The 13884-nt window shown below is 32.1% G+C and overlaps 2 protein-coding genes across 2 annotated transcripts; one reads left to right on the plus strand and one right to left on the minus strand.

Annotated features, from left to right (window-relative positions):
- Positions 1-943: 943 nt before the first annotated feature.
- Positions 944-5370, minus strand: LOC124847878 (transcription initiation factor IIB). The gene is made up of 7 exons (XM_047325467.2): positions 4897-5370; positions 4558-4582; positions 2606-2735; positions 2383-2513; positions 2174-2262; positions 1522-1598; positions 944-1333 (listed from the first exon to the last, which is right to left on the minus strand). Exons 1-7 carry the CDS (start codon positions 5247-5249, stop codon positions 1200-1202), a joined length of 939 nt encoding a protein of 312 aa, XP_047181423.1. The 5' UTR covers positions 5250-5370; the 3' UTR covers positions 944-1199.
- Positions 5371-12907: 7537 nt separating this feature from the next.
- Positions 12908-13630, plus strand: MRPL11 (mitochondrial ribosomal protein L11). Its single transcript, XM_047325463.2, has one exon. The coding sequence runs from the start codon at positions 12952-12954 to the stop codon at positions 13399-13401; it is 450 nt and encodes a 149-aa protein (XP_047181419.1). The 5' UTR covers positions 12908-12951; the 3' UTR covers positions 13402-13630.
- The last annotated feature ends 254 nt before the right edge of the window (positions 13631-13884 follow it).

Raw genomic sequence — 13884 nt, forward strand, 5'->3', positions numbered from 1 at the left:
TTTATGTATACCTAAACCCAGCCTAATTTGAAGGTCCATTCATTACAATTACTTCCTACACCTTCATATTTTCTTTGTTCTTTAATGTGACAAATAATTGACTTTAAAATTTTGTATGCTTTTAAAAGATATTTTAATCATTCTAGAAAAAATATATTTTAAAATAAAAACTTTAGAATATGTAATCTAGAATTACATTCTCACTATGTTCAAAATATTTTCTGAAATATGTTTCAAAATATATAGAGTTTGATCTTTGTCAGCTCTCAATATAAGTGATCTTTGGAGAAGGGGTGGATCTGTGTGCATCAGTGCTTCAATTTTGAAAGGCTCTTGCACGGATCTTATAATAGTTTTTGAAAGTTTTTCTAAAAGTTTGTTTCAAAAATTTGCTCCAAAGCTTCCAGAACAAATAATCTAAAGAAATGTAGGATAAAATAATCAATTTGAAACTCATGAAAGGGTAGATAACAATTATTGGGTGGAGGAATTAAAAGCCTATCTTTTTCCTTCAATTTCCAGGCCACTCCGAGAATTATTAAAAAATTTAACCATTCAAAAAGTTTTAAATTTTATATTTCCAAGACAAATATTTTAGCTTATTCCAAAATTACTATTCGATAGTGAAAGTTTTATTTATTCCGTAGAAGCTTTATTAAGAAATGTGCTTTGATTAAAGTAAAATAGTTAAAACTATTGGATAATGTTTATAAAAATACCTTCTATGGAAAAGCATAACCTAGAAGCTTTATAATACATTCGAGAAAACGTTTTTACAAATATGAAGAGACGTATGCAAAGAAAACATGTAAGGACATGAAACAAGTGTCCAAAATGAAATGTCATGGATGCAGCAGAATCAAGGGTTCAACAAGTATACTCTGAAATACACAACGCAATGTACAGAAGTATAACCAGTGGATGATCCATATGAAAGCAGCGATGACAGCATAAAAAAGAAGCCTATGATGTTTTAGCAAGAGTCGAGAAATTCATACATTGTTGCCTCGCTCCCAACGAGAACTCAGATTAGGAGGGTCTAAAAAAATGGTGCAAATCACGGCAATGAATGACAACTCAAAAAAAAAGGCACTTCGATTTTTTTAATAAACAGTTCAGTTACATAGGAAACAAAATGCTCTCTAATGACATAACTTTTAACTTGTTAAAATATTGATGGTAATGTTTTGCTCTACAATTCAAGGGCTGCAAAGGCTCCTTAAATCCTCCTCCTTCGCATACCAATTTGGTATTATTTTTGAAACATGGGGGTAAAGATCCTTGTAGGAGTTCCTAATCGTTCCTTCAGCAACGCCTGTGGCAATTGATATATCTGCATTAACACAAGCTGTCAGAATGCAATTGTCGGATTCATGGGAATTCAGAAGATACTCGTTTCAAATCTATTTTCAAATGAAAACCTATCAAATTGAAGAGATGAACACATAACCCATTCACATGAGTTTGTCCTCCATGCCCCCAAACCCCAGGTTACCCTCTAAGGAGTGGAGTGTCACAAACCTTTAAGAGGCTTCTTATCATCAGAAAGCTGAGTTATGATATATATAACTGCTGCAGCAATTGATATGGGACTCCTCCTGAAAAATTGCAGAAAGATATGTTCATTAGTATCATAACGTACATCTCCGAATATGATGAAAGCTAAAACTGGTTGGTGAGAGCTACACATGCAGAGGGCAATACAGTTATTTTGGCTGATAAAATCAAAATTACATGCAATACAATCTTCGGTGTTTCCACATCATGAAAAAACACGCGTTATTTTTGCATAGCACACCTAAGAGGTCCTACTTCTTACCCAGATGCAGCACACATCATGTAAAACCTGCAGGTTTCTTCTAATCCACAATCTGACCGTAACCATGTTCTCCACGGAAAACAGTAAAGTTTGACACCTTAGCAGATATTCGATCTAGACAATTTATAATACCCTGACCTTATTAAGCTGATATGTTATTTCATAGTATCACTCTACTGTGTCAACTTTAGCCACCGTGTTTTCCTCTCAGAGAAAAAATGAGTAAAGTCCTTTGGCTGAAACTAGACATTTAGTACTAAAAGTGTAATGTAATAAATGGGACAAACCAGACTTCAGCTGTGAACAACCAACCTATTACAAACTCTATATTGAGATGAGATAAAGTAAATATACCTTATATCAAATTCTTCTGATTTCTGCACAGCTTCCTGAGCAGCTTTAACAGCTTGATTATTCATACCAAGATTAGAACAGAATCGCCTCTGATGTTTGAGATGAAATTGGTCAGCAACATTAATAGAAAATATTGAGATAAATTAGCTCCACAAATACATGTAGAAAAATAAAAAGCTATGCATGTAATATTAATAGAGAAAACTCACCATAAAGTCCCCTGCATGTATTGTACCCATCTCCACAGACTGACCATTCTCCAAACCCAGCTGTTTTACTATGTACTCTTTTGCTCGGCCAATTTCCTTCTTTGTGGCCCCATTGGCAACAGAGCAAATTTCTAGTTGAAATCCATAGGTTCAGGGAAGCTTATTTACATACAGAAAGATAAATTGGCAAGCATCCAGATGTTAAAAGAATCATAAGCAGTACCCTTAACAGTACGAGGTTTGTCTTCTTGTCGGCAAGCAATGTAGAGACAAGCAGCCAATAAAGCATCCTGATTTCTTCCTCTACTAGACTTTTGATCTTCAACCCTCTTATATATCTCATTAGCCCGATCCTTCAAACCAATAAAAAAACAAAAAAAGTGAATATATTAATTTTACATGAGAACTAAGTAGAAGATGGACAAGAAAAATTAAAATGAAGGTTTCAAAATTAAATTGAGACAATGAAAGGATTATATAAACTTGGTTCTTAGAAGCTTGACATGACATGAGATGAGGACTGCCAAATCGTAATCCAGTCCTTTCCCCAAGTCAAGTTGCAGATAGCCATACTAATCGCTTTGAAAATATAGGTCACATATTCAGGAAGGCACTTATGTTCTAACCCACTAATTTTACAATAGAAAAAACTTATTTTGGGCTCCTACAACTTTTGTAACATAGATCAAGCATCATGAACCAGGTGCACACGAAGTGACCCTGGCTAGGAGGATTATAAAGCCCTGAACCAAAAGATGCTGTAAAGACACACCTCATTGAGGTAAGAAGTGTACACAACAAAGAGAAAAAAGCAAACTGCCATATATATTAACAACACAAGATAAACATTCAAAGTAAATAAAATTTAGGTTAAAATATAAGAGTAGCATCATTAACAAAGTGCACATGAGAAGGTTCTATGAAGGAGAAAAAAATCACATACCTCACTGAGTACTAACACTACAAAGAGAAAAATGCAGAGTAAATAAAATTTGGGTTATAAAATTAGCCCTTCTGCCCTATGGGTTCCATGCATTTCGTTTTGGAGGGGGGAAGTATTGATCCCAATCCCACATATTTGGATTCTAGTTTCTAGTAAGTAAAACATGCCTCGTCTGACAAGAAGTCTTTCCAAAGTTCCAAAGGCAACGAGCTCAATAAAGGGGTAGCACCTAAACCAGCTATAGGAACTGAACCTTCTGAGGTTCCTAATAGCATTCTACTACACTAGCAACAATTACGGAAGGCCATAATAAAACGACCTTAACTGTACCATTAAAATGTAATTGAACACCATGTAACTCAACAAAAATCTATACAATGAGGTAGCTGGCACAATTACAAAGTTTCAATAAACTTTGTATTTCTGTTTGAGCTTGAAAGCCTAAGACTTAATTATACCGACAGCAATGATCATATACAGTGTATAAGGATATTCACAAGTTAATGGAACTTGTTATGTAATCAAAGCAGATAGATAAAATGAAGACTTCAAATTAATATCCCCTTACTAATAATGCAGCTGCTTGTTGTTTCACCATAATTACCTTCAACACTAACATCCACACAACCTAAAGCACAGTACCTTCCATGTGCAATGATTGCCCCTATCTACACACAAATTTTACATGGTACTCATTTGGCTACACTAAAATTTCGGTTAACTTTCCAATCAAAATCCAAACCACAATTCCAATCATAACAACCACGCAGTGGATACAAAAATACACGGTTTTGTGAGTCCCCTGTCATCTCTTTTTAGCTTACTTCACTAAACATGAGAACGAATCTTATCAAAATAGCCTAGTTCAATTAACATTTACATGGACATAAAACTCCATAGAATAACCGACTTAATTTAGTTCAATACATCTTCAAGTTCAACAAGCTCTGCACCCGTGGTTCAAACCTCACTCACAACCACAGCATATATTCATTAAGGCCTATTTGGAAACAAGTTAAAAGTGCCTTTGAGCACTTCTCTGCTAAAAACATAGAACTTTCTACAACAAAGAAGCTCCCAAAAGCTGTCAAACAGACTTCAAGTTCTGTATCCAAACAGGCTATTAGCTATTAGACACACACATACGCAGTGTCAAGAATCTTCTAATGACCTAAAAATTAAAAAAAAAAGAGAGAGAGAAAAAAACTGTCGGAAACAAGAACACAACATACCTTGATGGTCGCAACCAGTCCCAACCTGCAAAATCATCAACCACATTAGTCAATCCCTCAATCATAAACATTACAAAAATCACATTTCACGATAAAAACTTAAAACAAAGCCAACAAGAGGTAATCGTTTTAAAAAAGTACAATAAAACATAAAACGACATTAGTCCTCATATGGAAGCAAGGATCATGACTCGTATGATACCAATCCCCCGAAACACTGATATGACAGTTCACGTTCTGGATTCATTCATTTATTCATTTAATTGATTTGTTGAGTGAGGTCAAAAGTAAAAAATATAGTATAAGATGGGGATCTGGATTGGAACCCTAGGAAGTGACCTGTCGGACATGGTGGCGATGGTCTTGAAAGCCAGGATGAGGGCGCGATCGGGGTTGGAACCGCGGTTCTGCCAGCGGCCGAGGGAGGAGGAGAGGAACTCGCCGCCGGAGCCGTTGGGCTTGGCGATGACGGTAGACAGGCCGCCGTCGGTGAGAAGAGGGTTAGAGGGACCGCCGACACGGTTGGGGTCGTTATCGCCCGACTCGTTGGCGAAGGTACGCCACTCGGAGGTCTCGTCGATGGAGTGGGACTCGAGGACGAGGCCGCACTCGGAGCAGACGGTGTCGCCGGCGGAGTGGTCGAACACAACCTCCGTCTGCTTCTTGCAGTCGCTGCAGAACGCGTCTGACATCTTCTTCCTTCTCTTAAGGTTCCAATACAATGCAGGAGACTCTGTTTGCACGCGGAGAGTGTTTTTGAGAGAGAGAGAAAGAGAGAGAAAGAGAAAGAGCCAAGAACTGCAGCGAGGGGAACTTCGCTGCGTTTTCTCTATTTATAGACGAAACTCATTTGTAGGAGATTTGGAATTACACTTTACAAAATAAATAATAATAATACTAATAATAATAATAATAATAATAATAATAATAATAATTTTGTAAACACTAATAATAAAATTTAGTTTCACAATTATTCTTTTAGCGTTTCTTTTCACATTCTTTTACTTTTAAAAATTTTATTTTCATTAACAAACATTTCAATGTAGAAAGTAATCTCCTTCATTGATGAAAAATTGAAATATAACACTTAATAAAAACATGTGTTGACTTTATATTTATTATAATATTATACTAAATTTTCGATTATATTTATTATTTTTATTATAAAAAACATATGTGCATACAAATATGACATTATCTATATTTTTACTAGTAATAATAATAACATAATAGCATTAATACAATTAATAATTTTTCGATCAGCGTTTTATTGATCTAGAATATTTTCTTAAGAAAAATGAAGCAATTAATAATTCAGTAAACGATTATTAGAATTGGAACTACTTTTAAGGAAATAATATTAAAATTAATTAACAGTTATCTGTGCTGACGGTCCATACTCATCAATTAAAATTAAATTTTGTCCTTCTTTTATTTTTTTAAATTAAAAATAGGAATACAGCCGTCATTCTCTCTGATATTGTTTTGCTGGACTAAAAAAATACTAATTTTTATCAATTTAGTTCTGGAATTTTAACAATATTTTTATTTGTATATGTTTATCAGAAAAAATAATATAATAAATTTATGAATTCTCACTTTTATTTCATCTACTAAAATAGGAAACGTCATTATTATTATTATTTTATTAAAAGGAAGAAAACTGTTCTATTTATTAATCTCTACGTATTAGCTTAAAACCTTTATAGTCTCAATAAATATATGTTGGACGTTTATTTGAGTATTTTTTTTTTTACATTAATTACATGTGATGTGGTAGTTAATTAAGAAACATTAATATTTTTTCAAAGAACCGTAATAAATTTAGATTAATGAGACTTACCACGTTTTTTTAAGTTTTAATAAATAATAAAAATCTTTAAAAAGTGTTATTAACCTTCCTCTTTATTTATTACAAAAATAATTTTACATCTTGAATCAACTTTTTGTTAAATTAGATTATACCGTAAAAAATTCTGTTTACATCAGCTATTTTTCTTTTATCAAATTCAATAATAATGATAAAGAATAATATTAATTTTATCTACTTAACAGTAATTCTATAATTTAGTATTATTCCGTGAGAAAGGGAATGAAGTGAAATGAGATTATACATATAATGCAAAGAGTTAAAAGAATAAATTACAAATTCTAAAAAATAGTTGAAGGAATAATAAGATTAAAAATAATAATAAGTCAAAGTTAACAGCAAAAATTTACTGGGGTTTTAAAACTGTTGTATTGAAAATAAACAAAAAAAAATGGTTGATGATGGATACTTGTCTCTTAAACTAATAATTAAAAATATAATCTAACTGAAATATATTTTATTCTCATTCACATATCATATTAGTAACATTGCTTAAAAGTACATTGGTAAAATTATTTACTTTTATTATGAATTCTAATTATTTGTACCGTAAAACTTTTTACATTATTAAAAATATTTAATTGATTGGTCGCGCTATATATTTTAATTGATATTTTAAATTGCTTATAAATAAGAGTATAATGTTGTATCTCGTATAAAATGCATTACGTTAAATATATTAAATATGTAGTATTAAGTGTGAAGAGTTAGCAAATAGTATTTTAGAAATGTAGTCGAGATTAAAAATAGTAAGATTTTATTATTTTAATATTAAAAGGTTTTAATATAAATTAATTTGTTATAAACAAGTTTTATTATTTTTAAAACATACAATTTCTTTATAAATCACTTTTGTAGAGTTTTCTAATTTCTTTTTAGGAGTTCTTCTTCTCTACTTATGTGATGGAAGAATGAGACCGTAAGAGTGATCCTCGTGGCGAGTTTTTTAGACAAATTAATTTCTCTATCTGAGTAAGTTAAGTTGACGACCCCTTTTTGGTGCTAAGTATCTGGTAGAACATCTGGTAATGAATTGTCTAGTGGTAAGCGTCTGATAGAGCATTTGGTAATGAGTGCCTAGATCTAGTAATGAGTTGTCTGGTAGTAAGTGTCTAGTATAACATCTGGTAGCAAATGTCTAGTGGTAAGCATCTGGTAGAGCGTTTGGTAATGAGTTGTCTAGTGGCAAGCGTCTAGTAAAGCGTTTGGTAATGAGTTGTCTGATGGTAAGCGTCTAGTAGAGTGTCTAGTAATGAGTTGTCTGGTGATAAGCGTCTGTTAGAGCATCTGGTAGTGAGTGTCTAGTGGTAAGCGTCTAGTAATAAGTTGTCTGGTGGTAAGTGTTTGGTAGAGCGTCTAGTAGTGAGTTGTCTGGTAGTGAGTTGTCTGGTAATGAGTTGTCTGGTAATGAGTTGTTTGGTGGTAAACGTCTAGTAGAGCGTCTGATAATGTGTTGTATGGTGGTAAGCATCTGGTAATGTGTTGTCTGGTGGTAAAAGTCTGGTAGAGCGTCTGATAGTGAGTGTCTGGTGGTAAGCGTCTGATAATGAGTTGTATGGTAGTCAGCGTTTTGTAGAGCGTTTGGCAGTATGGTGGTAAAGTTGTCTGGCAATAATTAAGTTGTTTAGAATCTCAAATTTGGGGTTCTGAACATTAGTTTTAGACATTCTTTAGGTTGCTTTTGGGCTTTTAGATCCTTCTAGAGTTATTGGTGAGGGTTTCCAAACGATTTTCCTTGCCTAGTGTGTGTATCGAGTTAATGTGAAGAAAATTGTATTATTGTGTGATTGATGTTTCCAGAATGTTATATATGATTTCATACTTGAAATACTTTGAGTATTTTGATGATGATGATGATGATAATTATTAAGAGGTGATTAATTGAGATATGTAGATGTATATTTATGGTGTAATTCCATGGAACTCTTTGGGGATTCTAAGGTGGCAATATCAATAGTGTAAGTATCAATGTAAGGATCCAGTGGACAGTTATTATGACACTTTAATAATCACTCATACTCAAGTAGAGACGAGTGAATTATGTTGTAAGAGTAACAAGAGGTGCTAGTCTTGAGGTTTGGTGACCTAAGGCGTTCAAGGATTAACCTTGTAATGATAATATAAAATCAAGTTGGTAACGACTCCGTAGAGGATTACCACAAGTGCACAATCTACTAGGATCTGATATTAACACTATATCCGGATGATCGAGTTTAGAAATAGGTTGTATGTACAATATGAACATGTTTAGTGTAGTCAATTATGCATGGTGATTGTTTAAATTGATTTAATAGTTGGTTTCTTTTAGAATTTGGTTTATCCTTGCTTTTGTTTTCTCTATTTGTGTTTTTGTTATCTCTTTTGTAATAATAACCTTAACAATGTGAGTTTAAGAGGATTTCAGTAGTGAATAGATGCTAAGAAATGGTGGAGCTAAGACGTAAAATAAAAGATTTGGTGTTAGTTTTCTCTAATTTATATAAAGGTTTTTATTTAAGTGTAATTTTTTTTTATGTTTGACAAAGTATTAAATGCATTATGTAAAATATTAAATATTTTAAATTACTAATATATATATATATATATATATATATATATATATATATATATATATATATATAAAGGCATTAATTTTCTTTTCATAACTGTTACAATATAAAGTTAAAGCATAATAAAAAAATTTATTTCTCACTGCTGTATAATTAAATGTTTATTCTCTTTAATACTAATTAAAAATAATTTACACAAATTAGTAATTTTCTTTTTTATCTATAAAAAGAATTAAAATATAATATAAAAGAATAAGAGTTTGAATGTTTTACAACAAAGGAAAAAACAATTAATAAAGAGGTTATGTTGTATTTATATAAAACATAAACATCAAAACAAGTCTTCTATCTTAATTCCTTCCAATAACTTTTTGTTTTTTGAAATGTATATGTTACCAAATCAATTCTTTATTTATGTCATTTATATTAAACATATCACGTTATTCATGGTCTTTTTATAGACAAAAATCAAGTTAGATACATTAAGTTTTCTTCTACACATATATTATGTGAGTGAAATAATAAATAATATAATTACAATATTTAAATAATTAATTTTGGATGGATTTGATTTATGATGATTTCAAAACGTCAAACAATAAATTGAATTGAATCACTCTATTCTAATCCAAAAAATTTCAATTTTATAATATAATAAATCTATCCAATGGAATTAAAAAAGACAAAAAAAAATATGTATATACTCTAACGTTTCTTTCTCTCTTCTTCATAGTTAATTTATAATTCTCACAATCTTTATTTGTTTTTTTCCTAATATTTTTCCTCCTATCTTTTTTTCTCAAAATCTGATTATATGTAGAAAAATTAATAATTATTTTTAACTTGAAGATTTAGAAAATTATATTTTAGAAATGGTAGTAAAATTTTGTTATTTTAATATAAAAGGAACTATTATATATGAGTTTCATTATTTTAAAATATATTATTTTTCTAAAAACTACTTTTCTAGAGCCATTTGTCTTCTCTCTAATGGTTTTTGCACCTTGTTAATTTTTTTGAAGATCGGAGACCACTTGTGTGATCCTTGTAGTGAGATTTTCAACTCTACCCAATCAGTTTCTCAAATAGTGTATGTTAGTTCTCTATGTTTTCTCTAGTTTCACGTTCTTCAATGCATGTGAGGTTTCTCTTTGTCGCATGTATGGTCTGAGCTTTCTCTTAGGTTCTCTACTTATCAATGGTTCTAATGGTATACTTTAACCATGTTTTCGTGGTCTGTAAGTGTTGTTTGGTCTTTTTGAGTTGAGGGAGCATACTAGGGTTTTTTAGAGCCAATTGAAGTTTCTAATAAGTAAGGGAAGCTAAAGTTATTTTATAATTTAGTTATTGTGTATGAAATAATATTTTGTAGTTTATGAATCTAATGCATGTTGATAATTATGTTAAAATGATTGTTATTGAGTTTGAAGTGTTTTTGGATTGGTGGTTATTGGTTGAATGAGGTTATTATGTTTTGTTGATTTTGTTTAGAACTGATCATTAGTAAGAATGTTGTTGTTGAATTATTAGTAGTGTCAATTTGGTTCTGATGTTGAGAAAAGATGATTTGGTGTGGATTACAAGTGTTTATCCTTAGCAAAAAGAGAGATTTTGATAGATGAATTTGAGAAGTAAGGATCTATTGATACAAACAACAATATGAAACGTTTGGTAGGGTCAATGAGACTTGTTGGGACCTTGAGTTACTAAAATTCTGATATGAAACTAGGTATGAGTCAATAAGGTGACTTTAGAAGGTTTTATGTTCAATTTTAGGGATTTTGACTAGTGAGAAATTAAACTAAAATGTTTGGTCAAAAGGAGTGTCTAGACTCTGTTGTGAAGTCATTTATAACTTGTTAAGACACTTAGTTTGCATAAATCTGAGTTAAAAGATGTTGTTATGAGTTTTGGTCTTTTTGGAGTTGTCAAAACGGACTCAATGCACCTAACTTTGGGTTTAATGATCAAAGAAGTACTTTGCTTTAATTCTAAACGTGATTTTCCATAAGTTTTAGGGTGTAAAGAATCCATTTGATCATTATAACAAAGCTCAAGTGCATAAAAGGTAAGTTTTGAAGTGTGCAATTTGTTTTCATGGGGTTGAGCGCCCTTAATCAGTGTGTCCAGCACTGAGCACCCCTCTTTGGACGCTTGAGCGCTAGTTTGTAGCAGCCATGGTGCCAGTCCCTAGGCGTTGAGCGCCAGTATTTGGGCGCCTAGGTCTTCCTCTTTCAAGTCTTGTTTTATGGTATTTTCTAATGTCTTGTAATCTTTTGATGAGTTATTTCTTGTACTTGATGAATTTTGTGAAATTTTAAGTGGTAGCATGCAATGTTATATGGAATGTTGTGGAAGGTTTGTGAAATGGATTATTATATGAAGTGTAAATAAAGTTATGAATATGATTATGGGATTAGATGATGATGTTCAATAAAATAGCAAGTATGGATTTAAGTATGATATAAAAAAAAGGAATTCCATGGAGGAATATCCTAAAATTTGTTATGTTGTGTAATGTATTTAAGTAGGGGCTCCTGGATTGGGGAATGATTTTGACACTCTCATTAACCCTATCTCAAGTAAAGATGGGTGATTATGCTATGAAAAGTAGTAGGAGGTCCTAGTCTATAGTCACTAGTTTTGGTCATAGATGTTTGACGGATTAACCTTGGTGTATGACATTATGGTGGTGGTTGAGGTTGTGGTTATTATTATTCCGAGCAAATTGCTCCACCATACACGGCTGTAGATTCCCCATGAGTTTGACATTAATACATCTATCTGGATAGTTAAAGTTTCAAAGTTGAAGGGATTGTTTCTATGTTGCTTGATTTATAATATGGATTTTTTGTTATTGCTTTAAAAAAGGCATGTATATTATCTTGATACTTTACTTTACCCTTACTTTTGTATTTCTCTATGTATTGTTTTCTCTTTTGCAATGATCACCTTAATTGGTGTGAGTTAAGGAATAAAACATCTTTTCAGTTGATTCAACTTTTTGTTGAGAAAGGAACAACAAGATAGATAAATTTTGTTCTTTAAAGATATAACTTCCTCCTGTAATAGTCTCAAAGTTATTATATATATAACGTTTTATTTTAATAATTTTACATTATTATATTAGAATGTTACCTAACCAAACAAAATTTTAAACAATTTCTAGTTATCTTTTTTTTTCTCTTATGAATTTTATCAATTTTAATAAGATCAATTAAGAAAAATAATGATCTCAATTTGATTAAGCTCATACTGAATTTTTATTATGTTTAGATGTTTTGCTCAATCTCTAGATTTTGAACAACTATTTGTTTAAACTAAAACTTTCTTTAAAAAGCAAGGAATTACATGTAAGTAAAAGTTATACATTTTTTTTTATAGAACCTTAGCATAAATTATATGGATGTGTAGATCACATAATTACAATGTTTTAAAATTATTTAATTTTTTTTTGTGTTGTTTCAGTATATTTTAGATATTTGAACTTGAAATGAGATTTATATAATTTAAACGAAAAAATTTTTAATTTCAAAGAAAAAATATTAAAAAAGAAAATAAAATGTATTTAAAATGTATTATAGTATCTGAAATCAAAATATACTTTCAAATATTATAATTTAAAATACAGAGTCTTCAATATAAATTCTTTAATTCATAATGATTTTTTACATTTAAAAATATATTTATTATTATACAATCGATAATATTATGTACTTCGTAATAGATTATTAGATTATACAATTCAAAATCTTTCCACATCCATGGATAATTTAGATTTTTTTTACAGCAACGAAAACAGGAAGAAGGATTGGAGGTTTTAAAAGAAATATCCAACAAATATTAAGACATTTTCTTTCTGGACCGTGCCCATGTAGAGAACTTGGGCCCGGCCCACGAGACGAAGTTTAAACCCTCACTTCAGCCACTGCCCCACGTTTCCCCAAAAAACCCCGACCACCACCACAGACCTCGATGAGCGCCGCGAAGGTAGTGGCAGCGACGATCCGGCTCACAGTGCCAGCCGGCGGGGCTCGGCCGGCGCCTCCGGTGGGGCCGGCGCTCGGTCAGTACCGGCTGAACCTGATGGCGTTCTGCAAAGACTTCAATGCGCGCACGCAGAAGTATAAGCCTGAAACTCCTATGGCGGTGACGATTACGGCATACAAGGACAACACGTTCGAGTTCACCGTGAAGTCGCCTTCGGTGTCATGGTATCTGAAGAAGGCCGCCGGGGTGGAATCCGGCAGCAGCCGCCCTGGTCACGTGACGGCGTCCTCCCTGTCGGTTCGGCACGTGTACGAGATCGCCAAGGTGAAACAATCAGACCCGTACCTCCAAAACATGCCGCTGGAATCCATTTCCAAGTCCATCATGGGAACCGCTAACAGCATGGGAATTAAGATCGTCAAGGACCTCGATTGAGGCTTTATTGATTTGAACTGCTTTCTTATGTTGTGCGATTAGGACTGAGGTTAGGGTTTTTATCTTGAGGTTGTTATTGTGCTCTTTTGAGTTCAATAGTGGAAGAGATGCTAGCACTTGCACATAAGCTTTTGTTATAATAATTATTTTGCTAATGGATGTTTTAATTGTATTGATCATGTTGACAGTTAAAAAAATGTTCTTTTAGAGGTTTTTGTTGGCAATATCAGTTATATGATCCAGTCCTTTGGTAAAAAAATATGGTAATATTACCTTTGAATATTTTATCAGTGTCAATGGGGTCTGGGATCTGCATAAAGTCGGGTTTTATCTTCTTAGTAGTATTGATCAACTATGTCTAAGAGGGTTTGGTGATGTTTTGTTCTCGGCAACTAAATGTATGAGTGCTACTTTTGGTTTTCTATTCTTGAATCTTGCTCAATTTATATCTATAGTAGATGTAGAAATCAATTTAGGTTTTAG

Source organism: Vigna umbellata, chromosome 8 (assembly GCF_029865625.1).
Source record: "Vigna umbellata cultivar VRB3 chromosome 8, Vumbellata_1.0, whole genome shotgun sequence".
Classification (NCBI taxonomy): Eukaryota; Viridiplantae; Streptophyta; class Magnoliopsida; order Fabales; family Fabaceae; genus Vigna; species Vigna umbellata.